This window comes from Myotis yumanensis, unplaced genomic scaffold, assembly GCF_028538775.1.
Source record: "Myotis yumanensis isolate MYYU_CA2020_CCGP unplaced genomic scaffold, mMyoYum1.0.hap1 SCAF_15, whole genome shotgun sequence".
NCBI lineage: Eukaryota > Metazoa > Chordata > Mammalia > Chiroptera > Vespertilionidae > Myotis > Myotis yumanensis.
Window position 1 is genome coordinate 6604210 of NW_027223766.1, and position 26255 is coordinate 6630464.

At 42.3% G+C, this 26255-nt stretch overlaps 1 protein-coding gene across 2 annotated transcripts in view; it reads left to right on the forward strand.

The window, feature by feature from the left end:
• MRPS28 (mitochondrial ribosomal protein S28) overlaps positions 1-26255 on the forward strand; it is a 93260-nt gene that overhangs the window by 728 nt on the left and 66277 nt on the right. For both annotated transcript variants that reach the window (XM_070392650.1, XM_070392651.1), the window contains exon 2: positions 16224-16405. In XM_070392650.1, coding sequence (XP_070248751.1) covers positions 16224-16405 — 182 coding nt within the window. The remainder of the gene's footprint in view (positions 1-16223; positions 16406-26255) is intronic.

A 26255-nucleotide genomic window follows, 5' to 3' on the forward strand; every position in this document is an offset into this window, starting at 1 on the left:
TGAAATGGAAGAAGTAAACATAAATGCAAGCCAAATTTTAAAAAATTATTAGATTAAGCAGACGTGAAATTGGATGTGTGGCAAGGTTAAGTTATATTTTTTAAAAAACTCGGTTTCCCTACTTATTATCTCGTTGGGGTCCAGTACCAAACAGCTCAGAGACTGGTGATGTCCTGGGTTATAGGAAGAACTGACTGGCGTCCAGCACAGGGCTGACTCCGTCTGTGGGCTCTCAGTGAGTGTTTGCTGAAGGGATGGATGAATGAATGAATAGTAGGCATAGTGCATACTTGAACTCCAACTGAGATATGTGTTTGACTGCTCAAAAACAGTTGTACAAGTGCGAATAGTACAGTTATGAGCTCATCCAGAATAATAATTGATCAAAAACAATTGTAAGAGTAATAAGATAACTGAACATACACTTGTTTGAATTTTAACGTTAATTGGAAGTGCTTTCCTGACTTATGTTTATGATGAGGAATATGAGCAGTTCTTAGGTGTTGAGAGTCAACTTTGTGAAAGGGCTTTCACTTTACTTTTTGAAATTTCTAGACCTTTTTAATTGAAGAGTATTCTGAGATTACAAGATGAATAAAATTCCTCTTTATTGTGTGGTCAAGATTAAAAAAAATAATTCTTTATTGTTGAAAGTATTACAGGTGTCCCCTTTTTCCCCCCATTGACTCCCTCCAGCCGGTCCCCTCCCCACCCTAACCGCCCCATTAGCACCATCCTGTAGGGTGGGGCTGAGGGCGTGCTCCCTAAGGCCACAGGTAGCCTGAGATTCTGGGTGCCCATCCAGTGGGTGAGTCAGGGATGGGCCCGCCAACCACTTTCTTTTCTCGCCCTTGCAGATCACCTCCAACTAGAAGCAACTGAGAGCAGCTGGCTGCAGCTGGCGGGTTGTGTGATCAAGATTTTTTTGGGGAAAAAAATTAATTTTACAAAGTAATATTTGCCTACTTTAAAAAGAATTTAAATAGCACTGAAGGTTATTGTGGGATATGTAAAAGCTCCCTTTTCTCTTTTACTCATTTTCTCAAGGCTGGAGGGTGTATTGTTTAAATTTTTAAAATTTTTATGGTCTTTTTAAATAAAATCTTTATTGTAGAGAGTATTACACATATCTCACTTTCCCCCCTACCCCCATTACCCCCCTCCATCTGGTTCCTGCCCCACCCCAGGCCTTCACCACCATATTGTCTATGTACGTAGGTAATGCATATATGCATATAAGTTCTTTGGTTAATCTCTTCCCACCTTCTCCTCTGCCCTTCCCTCTGAAATTCCTCAGTTTGATCCATGTTTCTATGCCTTTGGTTCTATTTTATTTATCAGTTTATTTTGTTCATTAGATTCCTTGTTTGTTTATTTTGATTTTTAGATTCAATTGTTGATAGATATGCATCTACTAGAGGCCTGGTGCATGAAATTAGTGCACTGGTGGAGGGGGAACCCTCAACCCGGCCTGCGCCCTCTCGCAGTCAGGGACCTCTCAGGGGATGTCCGCCTGCTGGCTTAAGCCCGATCCCCGGTAAGGGCTTAAGCCGGCAATCAGACATCACTCTTGTAGTCTAGGGCTGTTGCAGTCCAGGACCCCTCACTCCTTACCGCTCTCCTGCAACAGAGGCAGGAGAAGCTCCCACCACCACCACTGCACTCACCCGCCGTGAGCCCGGCTTCTGGCTGAGTGGCGCTCCCCCTGTGGGAGCACATTGACCACCAGGAGGCGGCTCCTGTGTTGATAATCTGCCCCCTGGTGGTCAGTGCGCATCATAGCGATCAGTCGTTCCACCAGTCGTTCTGCCATTTGGTGGATTTGCATATTAGGGTTTTATTATTTAGGATTGCCATTTTATTGTTCATATTTTTTATCTTTTTTCTTCTTCTTCCTCTTCTTAAAGAATACCCTTCAGTATTTCATGTAATACCGGTTTGGTGGTGATGAGCACCTTTAGCTTTTTCTTATCTGTGGAAGCTCTTTTCCTGACCTTCAATTCTGAACGATAGCTTTGCTGGGTAGAGTAATCTTGGTTGTTGGTCCTTGTTATTCATCACTTTGAATATATTTTGCCACTCCCTTTGGCCTGCAAAGTTTCTGTTGAGAAATCAGAAATCTCTCTTGTAGGTAACTAACTGCTTTTTTCTTGCTGCCTTTAAAATTCCCTCTTTGTCTTTAACTTTTGTCATTTTAATTATGATCTGTCTTAGTGTGGGCCTCTTTGGGTTCCTATTATTTGGGACTCTCTACACTTCCTGAACTTGTAAGTCTATTTCTTTCACCAGATAGGGGAAGTTTTCTGTCATTATTTCTTCAAATAGGTTTTCAATATCTTGCTCTCTCTCTTCTCCTTCTGGCACCCCCATTATGCAAATGTTGGTACGCTTGAAGTTGTCCCAGAGGCTCCTTACACTATCTTCATATTTTTGGATTCTTTTTTCTTTTTGGTCTTCTGATTAGGTGTTTTTTGCTTCCTCATATTCCAAATTGTTGATTTGAGTCTCAGAATCCTCTAGTCTACTGTTGAATCCCTGTAAATTATTCTTTATTTTAGCTAGTGTATGCTTAATTTCCAACTGGTCCTTTTTCATGTCTTTGATGTTCTTACTAAGCCCCTTGACGCTCTGTGGGAACCATGCCAATGAGAGCACAGAGGCCTTGTTATTCGTACACCAGGATGTTCAAGGCTGTTCTGTCATGAGTCCAAATGGGATGTCCAAGGACTCTGAGCCTGGGAATTATAATCAGGCTAAGATACCCAGCGTGTGCAAGGACACACGGTACACTGTGCCCTTCTGTAACCCAAATGATCGATGTCACTGTTGGCAGCTAGGCTTCTTTGTCTCTGGAATAATATACAGGTTACTGGTAGTTGTCTGCTCGAGAGAGCAGCTGGGCAGAGCAGAGTGTGTGAAGAAGCAGAGGCAGCAGACACAGAAAATGTAGCTCCTATGTGTGCTGGAGAGGCTAGAGAGCTCAGACGGAGCTAGAGCCGGTACTGCTACAATGTAAGGCTAAGAGCTCACAGAGAGCTCAGATATAGCTGCCATGTTAATCAGCCAGTGTGCTGGGCAGGGGAGATAGGAGAAGCTGCTGATGCTGAAGCTCCAGGGGAGAGCTCAGGTACTATTGCTATGTTAAGCTAGGTGTCTAGAGGCAGCATGCGGCTGCTCATATAATAGCTGTAGGTACAGAGACTAATGCTGCTTTGTGGGAAAGATTTACCCATTCACCAGCCGGTGTATAGCTGCCTGCCTGTTGTATGGACTTTGCTGTGGAGAACTGTTTTGTCTAACGGCTATATGGCCATTGGTTTCTGCAATAAAGACTCATTCTTATATACCCACAACCTCTCATGGCTTCTCTATCTGCCCCGCCACCAAGAACTGACCTGTGTCTCAGTGAGCAGAGGATAAAGGAGGAACTTGGACTAAGTTCCCAACCATTAGTACAGTGGGCAGGATTCAAGAAGGAACCAGCCCTGCTGTAGTTGGGAAGAGTTTAGAAGAATATATGGGCTCAGAACAACTCAGAGCAGCAATGCTGAGCAGTGCTCCTGCTGGCACTGACAAGTCAGCTCTCATTAAGATCTTTGAGTATGCTTATGACCATTGTTTTGAACTCTGTATCTAGGAGTTTGTTTGCTCCCATTCATTTAGTTCTTTTTCTGGAGATTTCTCCTGTTCTTTTATTTGTGACCTGTTTCTTTGTCTCCACATTTTGACTTCTTCCCTGTGTTTGTTTCTATGTAGTAGGTAGAGCTGCTATGTTTCCTGGAATTGGTAGAGTGGGTTTGTGTAGTAGGTGTCCTGTAGGACCCAATGGTTCAGCCTTCCCAGTCACCTGAGCTGGGCACACTAGGTACACCACTGTGTGGGCTGTGTGCACAGTCTTGTTGTAGTTGAACTTGATTGCTATTGGCATCACTGGGAGGATTTGACCACCAGGACAATTGGCTGTGAGGACCAGCTGTGACTACAGCAGAAGAGCTGCTGTGCAGGAGATACCCCTATGGAGCAGGATTTGCTTTAGTGTTGGCTTTGGTGCTCACTGAGTCTGTGCCTTGAATGTGTCACTTGTGGATGTGTAGAGTTGTAATCTCGTATGGTCTGAAGCTGTCCACTGGGTGCACTGGCTCTGGTGCCTCCTGGGAGATGCAGTCAGCCACTGCCTGGGGCCACCCAGCAGGAGCTACGGAGCAGTCTGCAGATGGCTGCTACTTGTGTTGGGCTTGGAAGTGTCCAGTTGAGGCCAAGCTGTGAAGCAAGGCAGCTTGCTGCTAGTACTGGGCCTTGGGCCTCTTACTGATAGGCACACTGACTCCAGCTGCTGCTTGTTTGTGAGATTTTAGGAAAGCCTGAAGCCTGAGCCAGGACATATGGAAAAGCTGCTGTAAACAGCTTGGGTAGGACAGCAAGTTGGGTGGGTGGGGTCTCAGGGAATCATCAGGGTGGTGGGAACAGTATGATCCAGGTTGATGGAGCCTCAGATATGGAGCCTGCAAGTCAGCTCTGTGATGGGGAAGACCTCATTATAGGAACAATGAACCCTGTGAGCACCCCTGTCTGGGAGAAAGCAGCCTGAGTACTTGCCCCGATGCTGGACAATCCAGTTCCTCCCTGAATGCCCCAGGTTCCTTTCAAACTGCGGCCTCAGTACTGGAGCCCAGGGGGATCAAGTCTGAGTAAGTCCATGTGCCGGCCCTTTAAGAGGAACTTCCTGGATCTCCAGCAGCCTCCCTGTCACTCAGCCACAATCCTCACTGGTTTTTACAGCCCGAAGTTATGGGGACTTCTCTTCTTAGCACTGGGAATGGCTGAGGGATCTGGTCTGGGGCTGGGAACTCTTGCTTCTCACTGGAGGCCTCTGCAACTGAGCTATCCCTCCCCATTAAAAAACACCACATGTGGGTGTTGAGCCAGCCGGTTCCATGCTTCCTACCAGTCTCAATGTGCTTTCTTCTTTACTTCTCCAATTGTAGGACTTACATTCAGCCAGATTTCAGGCGGTTCTAAATAATTGTTCTGTATTTTAGTTGTAATTTTGAAGTTGAGGGAGGTGGTGAGTGCTGTGTTTACTTACATCGCCATCTTCCTGAATTCCTCCTGAATTTTTAAAATGGCAATTGCCAGAGATTTTATATATACACTAGTAGCCCGGTGCACGAAATTCATGCACATTAAAAGGGAATTAATTGCCCTAATCCCGTGGTTGGCAAACTGCGGCTCGCGAACCACATGCGGCTCTTTGGCCCCTTGAGTGTGGCTCTTCCACAAAACACCACAAAATACCACGTGCAGGCGCGCACATACAGTGTGATTGAAACTTTGTGGCCCATGCGCAGAAGTCGGTATTTTGTGGAAGAGCCACACTCAAGGGGCCAAAGAGCCGCGTGTGGCTCGCGAGCCGCAGTTTGCCGAGCTGCAGTTTGCCAACCACTGCCCTAACCGGTTTGGCTCAGTGGATAGAGCATCGGCCTGTGGACTCAAGTGTCCCAGGTTCGATTCCGGTCAAGGGCATGTACCTTGGTTGTGGGCACATCCCCAGTGGGGAGTATGCAGGAGGCAGCTGATCAGTGTTTCTCTCTCATTGATGTTTCTAACTCTCTATCCCTCTCCCTTCCTCTCTGTAAAAAATCAATAAAATGTATTTTTTTTTATTAAATCTTTATTGTTCAGATTACATTTGTTCCTCTTTTTTCCCCCCCATAACTCCCCTCCTCCCAGTTCCCGCCCCACCCTCCACCCTCACTCCCCACCCACTGTCCTCATCCATAGGTGCATGATTTTTGTCCAGATATTTTTTTTTTAAAGGGAATTAATTAGCGGAGATATTTTAATATTGCTATTTGCCCTTTCTCTGTAATAGAAGTGTGAAAGATGAAAGGAAATTAGTAAAATATATATGAAAATAATATATAAATTTATTAATAAATAAACAGTAACAAAAGGATATAACAACAGAGGCATGATATAAAAACAACAAAAACATGATATAAAAACAACAGTGATGCAAACAATGACTGATAAAGTGATTAAACTTATTCTAATATCTCCCTGTACACCACATTAAAAGTGAAAACACTTTCAGAGTGCTTGACTAATTTCCCTTGTGATGAAGTATTTAGAACTTTAACTGTAACGTCACATACTCTTCAAACTTGAGAGAAAGCAACATATAACTGACCATGTGCAAAAACGGGTTCAGGTCAGAATATTTCTATTCTGTCTAGAGTTTGTCCTTGTGATTTATTAATAATCATCGCAAATGCTGGCATCATGGGAAACCGTCTTCGAATTAATTTAAATGGGAGGCCAGTGTCAGATGGGGACAAATCAATTCTTGGAATCAGAACAACCTCTCCCTCTGCAGATCCTGTTAATACTTCACCTTCGATAATGTTAGGTTGTAATCTTTTGATAATAAATCTGGTACCATTACAAAGACCCCATTTACTATTAAGATTTCTCAATAGCATGATGATTGCACCACTTTCAATTTTAATTTATGACACAGCATTCCTGAAGGAGTAATACTATTATGAAATTCGATGGCAAAATTTTTTTTTTTAAATATATATTTTTTATTGATTTTTTACAGAGAGGAAGGGAGAGAGATAGAGAGTTAGAAACATCGATGAGAGAGAAACATCGATCAGCTGCCTCCTGCACATCCCCCACTGGGGATGGACCCGCAACCCAGGTACATGCCCTTGACCGGAATCGAACCCAGGACCCCTCAGTCTGCAGGCCGACGCTCTATCCACTGAGCCAAACTGGTTTCGGCTCGATGGCAGAATTTTCCTTTTCAGCATCATCTGTTGAATCAATGGAATCATCACTCAAATATGTGTGAAAATCTCCATCGAGTATATCCAAAATGTCTTCATTTAATTTTTGAACGTGCTCATTTTTTTGGACAAAGAATTTTATGTTTAGATATATTTTTAATATTATCTGTATATACTATTTCCAAAGGTAGCTGCAATAATAGATCCATTACAAATCATTTCACAGGGGATTTCAATAATATCCATTCCTAAATGAAAACTGCTATCAAGTTTGCCATCTCCAAGTTTTACTAACTATTCACTATAAGCAGAATCCTCTGATCTCATATTTGTTTTAAGAGACAATTTATTGAAACATCCCCAAACATTACAGTACTTTAAACTCGTTTGTACAATGGCTGATCCCATAGCATGTGGTACAATACTGAGACATTATCGAAAATCCCCTCCAGGAAGGAGAACTTTCCCACCAAATACAACATTCAAGTTCATAATTTATCTTAGTAATCTGTCTATGGTGTTTATAGCATGACTGGATGCCATGATGCATTAATCAATAATGAGAAGTTGGGCCTTTTTAATAGTTTTAGCAACTTCACTGTTTATATCAAGTCTAGAAATTGAAGTTTCATTTAATGGAATTGGCCATTTACATTGGGAATGAAAGGTTCTTCCACCGAGAAGTAAATTTGCAGCAATTCCTGTAGATGCTGTAGTTAAAACAGTAACACCACAACCTCTAATATAATGTATTAAAACTTCATTGTGGGGAGCCACTACAGTGTTTGGACAGGGTCAAAACTTGGACTGATGAGAGGGCACAGTTCTCTCATTGCCATGTGCAAGTCCCAGCTTGGAGGGCAGGGCCCTCCCAGCACAATTATAGCCAACAGCTATAGTTGTAAGCTTGAATCTATGGTCTGAACACGTGGCCCCACGTGCCTGAGTGATATGGGCTTGATAGAGTTCAGGTGCATGTAGTTGAGTAGGATTGAAACCCAGGAGAATTTTGTAAACATCTTGGTCACACCCTTACTTTGCCTCGTGGCATCTACTATAAAATAAAGACATGGCTGTGGGCGTGATCGCTGTCTCTCAGAGAAGCAGCATCCCACCGAGACCCAGATTTCATTCTCTTGTCTGTCTTTTCTAAGCCTTTCAGCCGTCCCCACTCAGGTTCACCCTTGGCCGTGCTGGCACGGCACACTTTATGAAGATATTCCTCCACGCTCCAAGGGCGGGTTCCTGCCTCAAACGCTGGAATTTGGGTTTGAGGCAGGAACAGCTCCAGGAAACAGCTCGGGAGAGTGCGCAGCTGTTGCTAAGACAACCCCTGCAGGACTGACTTCCTTCCACTTGGTCGAGGTTCTAGCTGTGATGTTACACCCAGGGTTTTTATATAAGTAGACTAGAGGCCTGGTGCACGAAATTCATGCACTTGGGGGCCCTCTCAGCCCAGCCTCTGTGCTCTCCCAGTCCGGGACTCCTCAGGGGATGTCTGCCTGTTGGCTAAGCTGGCAGTTGGACATCCCTCTCACAATCTGGGATCCCTTGTTGTTTACCACTCTCCTGCAGTGAAGGTGGGAGAGGCCCCCGCCACCACCGCTGCGCTCACCTGCCACCCGCCGTGAACCCAGCTTCTGACTGAATGATACTCCCCCTGTAGGAGCGCACTGACCACCAAGGGGCAGCTCCTGCGTTGAGCATCTGCCCCCTGGTGGTCAGTGCGCATTATAGCAACCGGTTCTTGTTCCACCATAACAGTTGCTTAGGCTTTTATTATATAGACTAGAGGCCTGATGCACGAAATTCGTGCAAGGGGCTTGGCCCTCGCTTCATCCGGAAGGTTGTCTGGAAGGACGTCTGACTAATTAGCATATTGTGCTTTTATTATTATAGATAAGCTCATTAAGTATAAGTGTAATTATACTTAAAAACACACAAATTGGCTGGAACAGTTTTGAAGTACATTATTACTGTTTCAGAGTCTAAACTCTGGATTCATAAAGTGTTGGTTTGAATTATGGTCCTATTATTCACTAGCTGTGTTTCCTTGGAAAATTACTTAATATATGTGTATCATTCTCTTTTTTAAAAATACATTTTTATTGATTTCAGAGAGGAAGGGAGAGAGATAGAGAGATAGAAACATCAATGATAGAGAGAGTCATTGATCGGCTGCTTCCTGCATGCCCCCCACGGGAAATCAAGCCTGCAACCCAGGCATGTGCCCTTGAGTGGAATCAAACCTGGGACCCTTCAGTCTGCAGGCCGATGCTCTATCCACTGAGCCAAACCAGCTAGGGCTCATTCCCTTTTTTATAAAAGAAAAACCTATGTCATGGGATTATTGAGATTAAATGAATTCATTATGTAAACACAGTACAAGTGCCTGAGACTTAGTAAGCAGTATATTTTAGTTGTTACTGAAAATTGCTATTTTTACTTAAGTATGTATAATTTCAAATACTTTTCCTTCTCATTACATATGTGTTGAGTGTATATACCTCTTTGAAAAAAATATTTGCTAGGTATTTCATGGCATAATTTGTTTAACCAAGCTTTCATTAATGAGCTTCTAGGTGTTTTTCTGTTTTATTTCTCCTTTAGTACAGAGAATGCTACAGTGAACATTTACATTTTTGCATATTTATGGAATATATGCTGGGTCAGAGTATACACACAATTTGCATTTTGATAGAGCCTGTTTGTGCTACATTCCCACTTACAGTGTGTGACAGTGCCTGTTGCCTCACCCCCTTATCCATGTGGGGTATTGTAAGTGGGCTTTTTTGATATCAATTTGAGATTTTTATCAAAATAATGGCATGTTTACTTTTTTTACTTAATAAGTTTTAAAAATGTTTTTATTTCAGAGAGAGGAAGGGCAAGGGAGAGAGAGAGATAGAAACATCAATGATGAGAGAGAATCATTGATTGGCCGCCTCCTGCCTACCCCTCACTGGGGATTGAGCCCGTAAGCCAGGCATGTGCCCTGACTGGGACTCGTACCTTGATCTCCTGGTTCATGGGTTGATGCTCAACCACTGAGCCACACTGGCTGGGCAAATGGTATCAATTGAACTCATAAAATACAACTATATCAACAGAATACTACATGTATGTTATATGTATATATTAGGGCTCGATTCCATTTGTAACATGGCTTCTGCTTAAAAATTTTTTTTTGGAAGATAAACAGTTTGCTGTTCTTTACACAAATCTGTATTTCTTTACCTTTTCTCTTTCCCCTGGAATTAGTGTCCCTGCCTGCATATTCCATTGGAAACACTGCCTCTTTAATTAGGCCTTTGTCATCTCCCCAACCTGATGAAACTCCTTTTGAATGTCCAGGGCATTGTTTTATACTATCTTTAGGGTACACACACAACTCTTAAGTTATATTGAAGTCATTGTGAATTTGTTTTATCCTCTTTTCTGTATTACATTAGGGGTAATTTTTATTCACCCTTTTAAAAAAAATGAAAAAAAAATTTCAATCCTCACTTGAGGAGTAAGTTTTTTTTTTCCCATTAATTTTTTTTAGCGAGCGGAAGGGAGAGGGGGAGAGAGAGAGAAACATCTATGTGAGAGAGACACATTCTGCACTCAGCTTGCTTCCTGAACTCACCCTGATCAGGGCGGGGTATTGAAATTGCAACCCAGGTACGTGCCCTGGTGAGCAGGCTCACGCTCCAACCACTGAGCCACTCTGGCCAGGACTCATTCATTATTCACCCTTTTCATTCCTTGCATAATGCCTTACACATAAGTAGGGATTGAATATATATTTGTTTATTTGAATTGGAATTAAATTTATATGGTTCAGTGGTTGAAATTGTACCCATTGATTTAATTCTTATCCTAAAAGTGCAGACTTATGTGTCTGTATGAACACCTCAGAAATAAGTGATATTCAGCCCAGCTGGCCTGGCTCAGTGGTTGAGCGTCGACCTCTGAACCAGGAGGTCAGGGTTCAATCCCAGTCAGGGCACATGCCTGGATTACGGGCTCGGTCACATGGAGGCAGCCAATCAATGATTCTCATCCTTGATGTTTCTCATTCTCTCTCTCCCTCTCTGAAATCAATATATTTTTTTTAAGTGTTATTCAGTAAGAGCCAAGTAAGTTATCCTTAAAAGGAACTTTCTCCTGCAGGTAGGAATTTAATCATGAATTCCTTATCCTCAAATTTCTGTGGACTTCAAGTTTAAATGACATGAAATGCCATTGTTTTGTGTGGAGGTTTGTAGGTGCCCTTTTTCCATTTACCCACTTCTCTTTCCCTTGCCTCGTTACCTTTAAGATTGGTTTATGCATCTGTCTCTTCAAATTGTTTTTTCAGGGTCGGGACCAAGTGCTTTTCATTTTTGTGACCAACATATAGAGGACCTAGTAATATATATGTATATATTTTTGTGTGTGTATGTGTGTGTATATATATATGTGTGTGTGTGTGTATGTGTGTGTGTGTGTGTATATATATATATATATATATATACACACATATATACACACACGCGCGCGCTTTTTTTTTTAAATCCTCACCCGAGGATATTCACCCTTTTAAAAATAAAGAAAAAAAGAATTTCAATCCTCACCCGAGGAGTAAGGATGTTTTTTTCCATTGATTTTTAGAGAGAGTGGAAGAGAGGGGGAAGGACAGAGAAAAATATCTGTGTGAGAGAAATTCATCGATTGGTTGCCTTCTGCACGCTCCCTTACCAGGGCCCGGACCGAGGAGGAGCCTGCAACCAAGGTACATGCCCTTGACCTGAATCAAACCTGGTCCCTTTTGGTCCACAGGCTGACTATCTACTGAGCCAAACCAACTAGGGCTATTTTTTAAGTCTGACACCTTTTTCTTATTTCTTTTATTAAAATTTTTTTTTTTAGCCCTAACCGGTTTGGCTCATTGGATAGAGCGTCAGCCTGTGGACTCAAGGGTCCCAGGTTCGATTCCGGTCAAGGGCATGTACCTTGGTTGCGGGCACATCCCCAGTAGGGAGTGTGCAGGAGGCAGCTGATCGATGTTTCTCTCTCATCGATGTTTCTAACTCTCTATCCCTCTCCCTTCCTCTCTGTAAAAAATCAATAAAATATTAAAAAAAAATTTTTTTTCAAACCTTTACCCCTCTTGTTGGTAGAGATTTATAGAACCTGTTCAGCCAGTTGGGAGCGCAACACCCATTTTATAGCCACAAGGTGGCAGTAGTTGAGCAGAGATGGTTTTATGCTTTATGAGTATTACTGTTTTTTAAGGGTAGAGGGTGGCGTATTACTCTTCAGCACATTGAAAAAATGGTTTGCAAGAGTTTTTAAGACCACACAGAACATTTTATTATTTTAAGATGGAGAATAACATTTTACTATTTTAGCTTATTTATGTGGAATACTGATTTTACAAGACAGTTTATAGTTTCATTTTAGTGATAGATTTTATGCAAATATTTTGTAAATGTTACTTTTTACTTTTTTTTTCCTTTATTTTGGAAATTGATTTCAGAGGAAGGGAAGGGAGAAAGAGATAGAAACATCAATGATAAGAGAGGATCTTTGATTGACTGTCTCCTGCACACTCCACACTGGGGATCGAGCCCACAACCTGGGCATGTGCCCTGACTGGGAATCGAACTGTGACCTCCTGGTTCATAGGTTGATGCTCAATCATTGAGCCATGCCGGCTGGGCTACTTTTCACCTTTTCATGAACATTTTTATTGGCATTTTTTATTTCAAAATGCTGGACTATCCCAGACCACAGAATATTTAAATCAGGATATATATATCTGATTTACTGGGAAAGTCCAAAATATAGCTTATTTAAAGGATTTGTTTCTATATAAGAGGGGAAATGCTCATATTCTTAACATACTTTAAGTCTGTTAAATCCATGTAGTAGCAATATCATAATAGTTTTATTTAATCTTTTGTTTTCTCACCAGTTTTATATTGACAATTTTAAAAATTATACCAATATTCAAAAAACTAATATGTAAAGGAATGTTGAAAATATTTGTGTGTAACATTAGTGCTCCTGGCTTTACATTAGCGAATTCTAGGAGCATTATTTCTGAGTTTGTAATAAAAATCTTCTGAAATCTTTAGTTTCAAAGTGGAATCTAACATTTTCAAAGCATGTTTAGAAGAAATGACCAGTTAATATAAAAGTAATGAAAGAGTGTGTTGAAGTAAATATGAATCTCTAGTAAGACATGAAAAGTAAGTTTTTGTCAACTTATATTGACAAAATATATGGACAACGTAGATTGTCCATACGGCAGTTGGACATCCCTCTCGCAAATAAGATGTTATATTAAGTTTTTCTCAACTTAATATGACAAAATATATTGACATATTCAGGAAAATGGTGAAGTAAGTAAACACAGCACTCGCTGCCTCCCTCAACATCAAAATTACAACTAAAAGACGGAAAGTAAGTTTTTGTCAATACCAATAAAATGTTTATAAATAATACTATACATTTTCTAAAAGAAAAAATGAATATATTCTGCATGTTTTTGTTTTGTGGGTGATCGTATGATTTATTTCTAAGCAGTCAGACTCTTTTATGACTTCTCAAGTTAGCATTAGCTTACCATCTTTATATCTTTCTTGAGTCTCATTTTTGCTCGAAAATCTTGCTCCCTTTTAATGTGTGTAGGTTTTGTTTTATTTTGATTTTTCTTTTAAATGTCATATTAAATTTTTCTTTTACTTAACATTAAATTTTGTAACATGATTACAACTCTTGGGTTTGTTTTGATCAGCATTAAATAATGGGAAATAAACTCACATTTGAATGGAGCCTGGTTTGTAGGGATTTGGGAATAAAATTCAGCAGTGTTGATGCAGTTTAAAGCTGTGGTGTTGGCAGTTGGCAGAGGATGCATGAATGGTAGATGCCCCATCTAGGAGTAGGCTGCTCAACAAGTCCCTTGGCCTAGTTGAGACATTGGGTTCTCCCATAGGAAGGAAGTGCAAACTGAGGCAGAGAATATTGATGCCAGAGAAATGTAAACTTATATTCATATAAAAACCTGCACACAAATGTTCATAGTAGCTTTATTTATAATAGCCCAACTGGAAATAGCCCAGCTATCTTTTAGCTGATCAGTGGTTAGATAAACTGGTCCATCTGTGCCATGGTATACTTCTTAGCAAGACAAAGGAACAAGCAGTTGATTCACCCATCAGCTTGAATGAATCTCAAGGGAATCATGCTGCATGAAAAAAGCCAGTCCCAAAGGGTTACAGATCCTGTGATTCCATTTGAGTGATATTCTTAAAATGACAAAATTATAGAGATGGGGAACAGATTAGTAGTTATGAAATTTAGGGATGGGGTGGGCAGAAGGGAGATGGAGAGCAAAATGTAGTGCTAGAACTGTCCTGCAACTGGACTGTGGTGGCAAATACATGCGCCTTCCCATGTGATAAAATTGTATAAAATCCAAATGCTCTGGGTGTAATCTTATAGTGTGTCTTACAAGATGTTACCATTGGGAGAACTGGGACAAAGGTGCGGGGATCTCCATGAATTACTTCTTACCATTGCATGTGTATTTACAATGGTCTCAAAATAGGAAGTTTAATTAAAAAAATCATTTCACTAGTCTGTCAGGCCCAGCACTGGAAAGACCCGTGAATTCCATAAGCACGACCCCATTATCCCACATTATTTCCTGTAAAATGGTTTCTTTGGTTAGAAGCAGTGCTGTGTGGCATGTCATGACAATGACTGTGAAATTCTCTTAGTTTATGGATGGTGGTTTTGATAGAAGCTTTGTGGGCAGGGAAGGCAAATCCATATTCAGAGTGTCCACTCCAGTGATAATATATTCATTTAGAGTGGTCCTGCGTGACCACCCTGCCACCAGGTGGCCGGCTGATCCCAGGGAGAGCTGCTCTATCGGAAGCTTAGTGCTGGTGTCTGCTCTTGGCGGTTGGTCATTTAGCAGTGTTGGGTGAGTATAAGGCAGTGTTTCTGAATCCATACATAACTTCCATCCCACAAAAATTCAGGGCCATGCGGCCTTGGCGAAATTTCTAGTTGTCTAATGGTCTGGGACATGTTGAGATACCCCTCCGGCCCCTACAACAGCAGCACATCCCTGCTGCCATGGCCACTGTATTCTTGAACCCATTTGTGAGGGGCAAGAGCTTGACTGATGTCCACAGGACTGGTTATCTTGTCCTCTGATTATTAAGCTTCCTCTCTGCTGAAGAAATCACTCCCATGCGACTCGTTCGTTTTTTCACTCTGTGTCCATTCAGAGAGATCTATGGTAGCTAATGTCGTTCCCAGACCACTTGTCATCTATTTTCCAGTTATGTTACTTCTAAGTCCCTGACCATCCAGCAAAATCATGAGTCACTTCACACAAGTCAACATAGAGTCATACCTTGGCCCTGTCTTTGTCCAGGCCAATGATCATTCAGGTGAACTGCTCAGTGTTCTGCCCACTGGGAGGCTGTGCCTTCACCACTGTCCTTCAGTCACCTGAGAGTCACCTGTAGAGGCTTGTCGGAGTCTCCATTCTGCGTCAGCACGAGGCACAGATACGTCCAGGCACCCCCACGCGTGGGTTGTAAAGGCCGAGCAGTAGAATAGCCTGCCTGGTGGCCTGGACCTGTTGCAGGGCCTTGTCTTGTTCTGGGCCCAGTCAGAATTGGCAGCTTTTTGGGTCACTTGGTGTAAAGGTTGGAGAGGCATGTTCAAATAAGGTGTTTGTTGCCTCCAAAATTTAGGCCCTGGTGAGCATAGGTTTGGAAAAAATGTAAGTTTTAAAAAAGTAATCAGCCTGCAGTATTCGTTCACTCATCCCTCAGTAACTTCAGTAGGTAAAACAACTTCTAGAAAGTGAGCAGCACAAAACAATTAAAGAAGCTATTTTCCTTTGAATAAAGTCATAACAAGGTCAAGCCATTAAAAATACTGTATTATGAACTCATGGTCAGCGTGCTAATTGAAGGACCCTTAATTATTTTTATCTTAATGTGTGAAAATTGTGTTAAAAGAACACTCATTCTCCCTAAAGCTGACTTGGAAGGCATGTTTTTGCAGGTGGTCAGTACTAGGAATAAGTCCATCACCTCCTGGGACGCCCTCCTCACAGGCTCAGACCCCCTCCTCCCCAGGCAGGAGGCTTTGTCTAAGGCCACTCCGAGCCCTGCTCACAGTCCTGGTTCCACTCCAGCCACCCGGCCACGCTGGCTCCTCTTCACGAAGTAAAGGGAGGAAATGAAGTTGAAGAGTATACCTGGCTTTTTAAAGCAAAATCCTATGTATATCTCTTTTATGATTGCTACAAAATGTAAATATACAGCAAACTGACTTTTAAATTTCCCCAGTAAGATTTTATTATCCCCACCATATTATATCTTTATATTGAATTATATGCACATAAATACCTCTTTTCATGTTTAGGGCGCTCTGAAAGGAGCGGAATCCTTCGCGTCGATGCTGAGACATTCTCCTCTCACTCAGATGGGACCTGCCAAGGATAAGATCGTCATTGGGCGAATCTTTCATATTGTGGAGAAGGACCTTTACATCGATTTTGGCGGCAAGTTTCATTGTGTGTGTACAAGACCAGAAGTGGATGGAGAGTAAGTACAGTCATTTCCAAGTGCTTCAATAGTGTTTCCATAAAGTTGAGATACTTCAAAAGTATATATTTATTGGACTTTAGTTGGTGGTTTTAAAAAAGATAGAAAAGACACTTACTTTTCTCTTCATAATGCCAGTTCACCAAGTTGGGGCCAGATCCATGTCTTCTCAAAGCAGTGAGAATAGTTTTGGGGAAGAGTTGACTGTTCATCCTTTGTTTTCCCAAATGATAAACAATAGTCACGGCCTAAGCCCTGTTGCTCTCTGGTGCCACAGTCTGGTTCTTTCTGGCAGTGTGCTCAGGGGTGGCTCACTGCAGCCGGACTGCACCTGCCTGGCTCCTGCTTCCTTCCCCTCCCTCTGTGACACATGCTCTGATGCTGGGAACACAACTACAGCTCTGTGTCTATGGACAGTTTTTCTGAGAAAAACTTTCTAACTTAGCCAATTCTTTGTTGTCCAGTTTCCAATTTATCCGAGAAAGGAGGGTTATACTCTTCACAAAATAGTTATCCTGTCTCTTGATTTCTACACGTAGAGATACTTCGGTTCTTTTGAAACCCTTCTCTGGGTCTCTTACAGCTGCCTGTCACTTAGCTTTGAAAGTATCCTGATCTTACTGTCTACAATATTTTATTTTATTTTTATTTCAGAGAGGAAGGGAGAGGGAGAGAGAGATAGAAACATCAATGATGAGAGAGAATCATTGATTGGCTGCTTCCTGCATGCCCCTACTGGGGATCGAGCCTGCAACCTGGGTATATACCCTGACCGGGAATCGGACACGGACCTCCTGGTTCATAGGTCGACACTCAACCATTGGGTCACGCCGGCCAGGCTACAATATTTTAAAGTACTGTTTCAGTTATGTTGCCTTTCCACTTGAATCCACACCAAAATTTGAGGGTGGGAGATATTTTATTCAAATCTTACCTGTAGCCTTTATCATTGGCGGAAAGATGACAACCCCAAATGGGAAGGCGATGAGACCCAGTGGGTCTCTGGTCTCCTGGTTGCATGCCAACAGGTTTAGAGGACATGACTGGATGCAGCAGCTGGGCATATGTTTGCTCTCTGCCTTCATGTCAGGCCGCTGACTGTACATATTCTGGCAGATTCCTGCTCTGATACGTTTATTTAAGTGACTTAAAAATAAGATGTAAGTATTTATCTAATTTGTTTATTATTCATCAGCCTGATCTTTTTTATCCCTTTTGAGAACCATTTTTCTCTTTATTTAGAGTTGTGTGTAGTTGAATCTGTTCTACTGTAGGATATTTAAATATTACAGAGTAATTAGATACATGAAAACTCAAATTTAATAAAATACCCAGCTTAGCAAAATGGTTTACTTTTTTTTTTTATTATTGCTTTCAATAAGTCCAGTGGCCTTTCAAACTTAGAGTAATGGATAAGATCAGAAATCATTTGGGTTAACTGAGTATCTTAGTGAGGCACAAGCCTTTTAATAAGTTCTATAACTTTTTAAATTTTACATTAGTTTTTGATTATGGCTTAAAGAAACGGTTTCGGCCTTTGTCCCAGGAAGCACTAGAGTTGTGCAGAAAGGCTGCCGCGATGGCTGTGGGGTGGAGCAGCTCTGCATTTAGTGTTTAAAGTGGGGAATGGTAGTGGTATTTCTACTACAAAAAAGTAAAATGTTTGAGAAACATTTTTAAAGGAAAAATTAGTTCTAGAAATACACTGCATTAATAGTAACATTCAGAATATAAACTAGTATTTAAGCATGTTCAGTAGTGTGATCATGTTAGAGTGAATTGCAAAATAGAAATATTATAAGTAAATTTCGAGATTTTAGAGGTGTGGATGGGGCCTCAAAAGTTATATCTCTTACATTGTTTTTCTTTCATATCAGCTACTGTCTTGAAATCAGTAATTATATTGTAACAAATCAGAATGACTCTGGTACTAACTTCTGGTAATTAATTGAAGTAACTGACTTGCTGAATTAATGAACATTCTCTTCCCTTCTGTAAAACGCACTTCAGATTCCAGTGCTACATGGACAGTTAGAAAGTAGATGTCCTCTACTAACCTGGGCACTTTTGCTTCTTCCAGTTGAGGTATATCTTTAGCAAAAGCTAGTTGTGTTTGTTCCGAAACCTGTTTATATTCTTGTTAAATAATATATTTGGTTATTGCCTAAACTAATAAAACATGAGCACAGAAATGGTTTTTGTTCTTATAAAATATAATTTTGGAAAGACTCCTCATAAAGGAGAGATTTTGTTTTTAAACAAAATTGTTATTGAATTTGAACGAGTAAACCATAAAGATTGGAGAGGTCAGATCATAAAAAGTCTGGAAGGAATTGCTTTCCAAATGTCCTTCTGTCCCTGTTTTACGCTGAAATGGCTGTCTCTGGCCATTGCAGGCACTGCAGTGGGGGATTGTTTGTGCCAGGAGATCAGCACCGGGGAGTGAGGCCCCAGGGAGTGAGCCTCTACTCCGGGAGAAGGCCTGGCCCCATAGTAGGACATGTGCGTTAATCGCTAAGTTAATGTCTTTGCAGTATATGTGTATACTTTTTTATGATCCTCACTTCAATCTACTTTTCCATGAGCCAATCCTGTGAGTCAGAGAGCTTCTGCTACTTAAAAATATAAAACACGCTGCCCTTTTCTTTAGACAGTTTTTCTGTGTCAATAATACAGCACACAATTTCCCAACTTGTCCTAGTGTGGTTAAGATCCCTTTCCATCTCCCATGTGATAATCATGATAGCGAGGTTTTTTAAAACCTACATTGGACTTTATGTATGTCATCTGATTTATTCTTCCTTAAGAAGCATAGAAAGTGGGAGCTATTCCCCCATTTACCAGATGAAGAAAATGAGTCTCTGAGCGTGAAGCATTCCAGTCGGACAACTGCTTATTACCAAGGCAGGGGCTCAGACCTAGAGCTGTGGGTGACCAGTGCCGGGAATGTTCTCTTCACTCTCAAGTACTGTTCTCTAAACCCTACAATATAGAGTTCTTAATATCTCATAAAAACCTCCTGTAACAGTCTCACATAGGAATCAGTTTTATACCAGGGACCCTGAAGGCATGTGGTAATGAAGCTCAAAGGAGGTCTGTTAAAGAACGGTGAGTCGCCTGTTACGGTGTCCTTAGCTATGGTGTCCATGGTTATGGTACACCGGGGCCCTCGGTGTGGTGTCCATAGTGTGCTTGGATAGTGTTACCAGCAATTAGCTGATGAACAGTGGGTCCAGGTTTTGTTTCAGAATGAATGCTTTATCATAATTATAGTGGTACCTGTGGTTACAAGAACTTAATGTCTGGCAATTATTAGTAGCTTAGAGTCAGTATCCCTGTAGTTACTTGGGGATGATAAGTCTATTCTACAAAGAGTAGAAAGTTGACTTTTTATAAATGTAATACTTAATTTTTAATTAGATTGATTCTTTTTATAAAATGTCATCTACTTTCTTTGAACATTTTAGACCTAAAGTAGTTTAATCTGCGTTTTTTGGTCTTTGTTTTTGATGACCAAGATCAAAGTAATAAACATTAATTTCTGTGTTGTATCGTAATTCAAATATGTAGAATTATTGCTCCTTAACCACATAACCCCCAGTTATCTAGTTTTTGTGTTTCACCTATGGGTGTCATCTTTCTTTTTCTGTTACTGCTCCTGTGTTTACATTTTTAGCTTAGACCTCTTAATTTCTTCTAATTTTCTGATGCCTGGGAAACTGGTTACCAAATTTGTTATGCTGAAAAAATAAGAACAACTAGTGCTTGAGTAAGAACCTTGCAGCCTCTTCTCTAGGTAAGTGTGTGTACTTGGACTTCAAGGTGCATTTTGACAGCTCTGGCAGTCCTCGGCTTAACTCTTCATGGGTTCTGTGGGGACTTGATGCCACCAGATAACTGACTTCCTGAAGAGTGAGGTGTGACCAGGTTGCGATCCTGCCTGTGTTGACGGCTGTTCACTGAGCTCTCGATAGGGTATGTCACATATCAGAACAGTGTGTGCTGAACTAGTCAGGTGCTGAGTGTCTTGGACATGAGCAGATATTGTGGTTGAGACCTTAACACCTCCAGCAGGACCAGTAGTGAAAATAACATGGGTTATTGGATCGCAAGTAGTATTTGAAGTGGTACCAATTCCTACAGTAAATTTTTAAGTAAATCAGTAAACTTCTTAAGAACATCATTAAGTCCAAAATATTGCTTTATGGCGTTAATTAGTTTGGTTGGCTTGGAATATACCCATAATACATTTTATGAGTCTCAAGAATTAAGCTGTTTACTTTATTTTTAAATAAAGTGGGTCATGTACAGTTTTTCATGGAGTCAGCAAATATTTAATGAGCCACCTGTGTGTCTAATGCTAGCGGTGTACAGATTAAAGGCAACCCTTGCTCTCAGTGGGTGATGGTTCAGTTGTGGGGATAGAGAGTGAACATATATAACAGGTTTCCTGGCTTCTGTGGGGATTTGGAGAAGAGGGGATTACTGAACCTGTCAGCTTGTGCCAGCAGGTTTCCCAGAGGAACTAACATGGAATTGAGTTGTAAAGGGTGGGTGATGGTAGGAGATAGAAGTGGGGGCAGTGGAAGGGAGCCGCACTTGCAGAATACTTAGAGAGAGAGCCTGGCTCTGTTGGGAACTCAGGTGGCTTCCTTGGCTTAATTACGTGATGAGAATTACGTGAATTATGCCTGAGGATTAAGAAAGGAGTTTTTCATTAGCAGTTTAGGGGACAGAAAGACCAGGTATAGGTGACTGAGTAATTGTGGGTCGTGAGGTGGAAGGAATGATGTTTGGTTTCAGACCTAAATGACTATGTGGATAGTAAATTGGGTTGTATTGGTTGGGTAGGTGGAGGAGGGGGTGTATTATATTGATATTTTTGCCAGCTTCAAAAATTAAAACTAAAATGCCAGATTTAGATTGGTTTCTCTCATTCCCACTCATGGGCATAATACTTTTGATTACTATCAGTTAGGAACATTCCTCTTTTTACTGAAATATAAAATCCTTGTGGTTAAATCATGCTTATCTTTTGGCTAAAGAGCCAAATTCTCTAAATCTTTTCATTAAGTTGTATTTTAATTTTGATTTTTCATGAATGGTATACATTTCTATAAAATCCTGAAATCCAGTTTTATTTTTTAAATATATTTTTGTTGATTTCAGAGAGGGAGAGGTAGAAAAAGCAATGAGAGAGAATCATTGATTGGCTGCCTCCTGCATGGCCCCTACTGGGGATCGAGCCCACAATCCATGCATGTGCCCTGGCCGGGAATTAAACCCTGATTTCTGAGGTTCAGAGGTCAACGCTCAACCACTGAGCCACGCCAGCTGGGCTGAAGTCCAGTTTTATAAGTGAAGTCCATTTATTTTTTAATGTGTTCATGAAGATTACGTCTTTTAAAGCATTATTTCTACACTGGCATCTCTGTCACAACACACATGATTGACAGCTCAGAAATCGCAGTTTCAAAACAAGCATGATTGGCAGTTCTAAGGTAACTAGCACATGCATTGAATATTATTTGTACTTTTGTTTGACAATAAGGTGGAATAAACAAGATGATTTCCCAGTCTCTGTTTCTATTTCAGGTTGTGTGATGTATCAGATCAAATGAAGAGTGAATGGATGTTGAATGTTTCAAAAACTAAAGTTTTCAAGGTGTATTTGTGGGGGAATAGAGAAAATAAGAATTTGAATGAAGTGATTCTTTTTATTCCAGCGGATGTTGTACACAATTAAAATATGTGTATGTTTTTCAAAAAATTGACGATTGAAAATCATTATGTTAGATTTTTATTAAAAGATCTCTGGTTATCTAATAAAAGAGAAACATGCAAATTGACCGTACCTTTGCTACGCCCAAACCACGCCCACCAGCCAATCAGAGCAACTATATGCAAATTAACCCAACCAAGATGGCGGCCAGCAGCCACAGAGCTGGAGCAAGCAGGAGGCTTGGTTGCCCCGGCGATGGAGGAAGTCAAGCTTCCCTGCCCTGGCCGGCTCTGGCCTCTGCTGAAGGCAACAAAGTTTCAATTATAGAAGATAAATAAACCCCAGATACCTGCTTCCAGCCAGCCTCCACTGGGAGCTTGGGTGGCTGGGGGCCGTAGCCAGCCTGCAAACAGCCATCAGCCCCTCACCCAGGCTGCCCAGGCACCCCAGCGGGAACCCTCACTCCATGAGGGTGTGGCCAGCCTGGGTGAGGGGCTGATGGCTGTTTGCAGGCTGGCCACAGCCCCCAGCCACCCAAGCTCGCAGTGGAGGCTGGCTGGAAGCAGGTATCTGGGTTTATTTATCTTCTGTAATTGAAACTTTGTTGCCTTCAGCAGAGGCCAGAGCCCCACCCTGAAGGACCTGTGGCCAGCCAGCAAACAGCCATCAGCCCCTCACCCAGACTGGCCAGGCACCCCAGCAGGACCCCCCACCCTGAAGGGGCTGTGGCCAGCTTGCAAACAGCCATCAGCCCCTCACCCAGGCTGGCCAGGCACCCCAGTAGGGACTGCCACCCTGAAGGGACTGTGGCCAGCTTGCAAACAGCCATCAGCCCCTCACCTAGTCTGGCCACACCCTCATGGGGTGAGGGTCCCCGCTGGGGGGCTTAGCCAGCCTGCAAACAGCCATCAGCCACTCACCCAGGTTGGCCAGGCACCCCAGCAGGACCCCCCTCCCTGAAGGGGATGTGGCCAACCTGAAAATGGCCCTCAGCCCCTCACCCAGGCTGGCAAGGCACTCCAGTGGGGACCCCCACCCTGAAGGGGGTCTGGCCAGTCTGAAAACGGCCCTCAGCCCCTCACCCAGGCTGGCCAGGCTCCCCAGCGGGACCCCCACCCTGATCCGGGAAACCAGCTGGCCCCCACCCATGCATCAGGCCTCTATCCTATATAATAAAGGGTAACATGCAAATTGACCCTAACAGCAGAACGACTGGGAATGACTGGTCACTATGACACACACTGACCACCAGGGGGCAGACGCTCAATGCAGGAGCTGCCCCCTGGTGGTCAGTGCGCTCCCACATGGGGGAGCTCTGCTCAGCCACAAGCCAGGTTGGCAGCTGCCAGTACAGCAGTGGTGGTGGGAGCCTCTCCTGCCTCTTCAGCAGCGCTAAGGATGTTCGACTGCAGCTTAGGCCTGCTCCCTGCTGGCAAGTGGGCATCCCCCAAGGGCTCCCAGGCTGCCAGAGGGATGTCTGACTGCCAGCTTAGGCCCAATCCCCCGGGGAGCAGGCCTAAGCCAGCAGGTGGTTATCCCCCGAGGGGTCCCAGACTGCAAGAGGGCACAGGCCAGGCTGAGGGACTCCCCCCGCCCCCCTGCCCCCAGTGCACAAATTTTTGTGCACCGGGCCTCTAGTTTTTTAGGATAAAAGAGCATATGTTATATTTAACCTTTTAGTAAGACATCTTAAGAATATGTATAAATTATAAAACATGATCTCAGATATGTTCTGAGTTCATGAAACACTTGTAATTCAGTCTTTGAATAGTATTAAGATTGAAAAGACAAATAAATTAAAAAACCCTAAGCTCACAAAGACAGGGAACAGATTGGTGGTTGCCAGAGGGAGAGGCTAGCAGGCGAAATGAGTGAAGGTAGTCAAAAGGTACAGATTTCCACTTATAAAATAAAGAAGTCATGGTGACTTTAGTTAATAATAGTCATGTTGCATATTTGAAAGTTGCTGAGAGAGTAGATCTTAAAAGTTCTCATCACAAGAGAAAATTTCTTGTGTAACTGTGTGTGGTGACACATGGTAACTAGATTTACTGTGGTGATCATTTTACGACATGTACAAATATTGAATCATTACGTTGTACACCTGAGACTAATCTAATGTTATATGTCAATTATACCTCTATAAAGAAGTTTAAAAAATTAATAGCATTAGTGGTCACCCACCTCCCCCCCCCCCCCCCCCCCCCCCAGGATATATGGCATAGCAATGTTTTATTGGATTGATTTATTCTATTGGATTCTATTTGATTGATGTGCAAACTTGATTTGCTTTCATGTAGCATGTTCACATATGTATAGCTGTATTATCCCAGAGATTGTGTAAGTTTATATGTCTAGTAAGGTTGTCTTATATGCCTTCCCAGGACTGTAAAGGTTAAAAGTGAATCTGGAAACTATGATGGTGGCTGCTTGTTAAGGAATGCAAGCAATTAAGTGTTCCCACAAAAGCTTTGAAGTTAATATCTTAATAGGACAAGGAGGAAAAAAAGTCAAAGCTGCACTCCCACAATTGGTTCAGGCTGTAGTTCTATTGACTTAAGAGTAGGTTTAAAAAAATTAAAAACTATCTTAATAGGAAGCGTGAGTTCTATTTTAGTTTGTAGAATTTTGTATTAATTTAGATTGCCACTTGATAACATCTAGAGACTTTCAGAGCCCCAGAATTTCAGCAAGTATTTATTTTGTAATTTGTGATTAATAAGGGTAACGATAGCTAACATTTGTTGAGCACTCTCTATGCTAGGCACTTTGCTAAGAGATTTGCAAGCATCATTTTCTTTAATCTTTACTACTCTAAGGTCCATACTGATAGAATCCTTATTTAAAAACACTAAGGAAAGAATAGTTTACAGGGCTTTTAAGAAAAGTACCCAAGGACAAGAGCTAGTAAGTCATCAGACCTGAGACAGTGTGGCTCTAAGTTCGTGTTTACTACTTTATGCAAACCAAGTACACTCCCAGGTGTGTGTGTGGTTTGCTCATTTTCTCAGCAATATTTATTGAGCATGTTGATGACAGGGTGCTGACTGCAGTCGGGAAGGATCGCATGCCATTTTTAGGAGGAGAGACATGGAGCACAGGAATGCATGAGTAAATGCTAGATGAGCGATAGGGTCAGGCACACAGGTGCTCAAAGGGGAAAGAAGTTAGAGAAATGATAGTTGAAATGGTTTTATAAACCAACCAAAACAGGGCCTTCTCAAAGCGATAGAACTTGAGCTGGATTCTGAAAGCTCAGGAAAGGTGTTGGGAGACTGAGCAAGGACGGAGTGAGCAAGGCACAGATTTGAGAGAGAGCTGGGCGGGGTTCTATGAATTATCTACAGCTGTGTAGCATATTCTCCAAAATTTCGGGGCTTACAACAGTAAACATCCTCTCGCACAAAGGCTGTGGGTCAGGACTCCAGGAGTGTCTTAGCTGGACAGTTCTGCCCCAGGGTTTCTCCTGAGCTTCAGGCAAGATCGTGGCCAGGGCTGCAGGCATCTGCAGGTTGGCCGGTTGCAGGATTTGTTTCCAAGGTGGCTCCCAACATGCTGGCTGTGGGCAGGAGCCTCAGTTCCTCATCTCGTGGGCCTCTCCAGTAGCTGCTTGAGTGTCCTCGCACATAGCAGTCAGCTTCCCCAGACTGAACCGTCTGAGAGAGCAAGCTTGGGGCAGTGCGAGGTCTTTTATGACCTGGTCACACATTGTCACCTCTCCCATATTGTATTCATTAGGAGCAAGTCACTAAGCCCAACCCACACTCAAGGGGAGGGTGTTAGTCTGTACCTTTTAGAGGGAGATGTGTACAAAATGTGTGCATATATTTTAAAATCACACAGTGGTCAAGAGCTCGCGGCTTGGCCGAAGTTTTAGGGGGTGATGAAATATTTGCTTTGCTAGACGGGCAAGGATCCTTAAAGGGAAATTCTGAATTTCGCCTAAAAAGTCATGGCAGTGGAGAGTCAGAGGAGTGGCATTGGAGCTGGTCTTTTGGACGATGACCTAGCAGTGTTGTGTGAGAGGCATGGGCACAGCAAGCCAAGCTCTGAGGCTGCCGTACAACCTGGGAGGGCCCGTTCAAGGTCCAGTTCGGGGCTGGGCTAGAGTGAGAGGTGGGAAGGGAA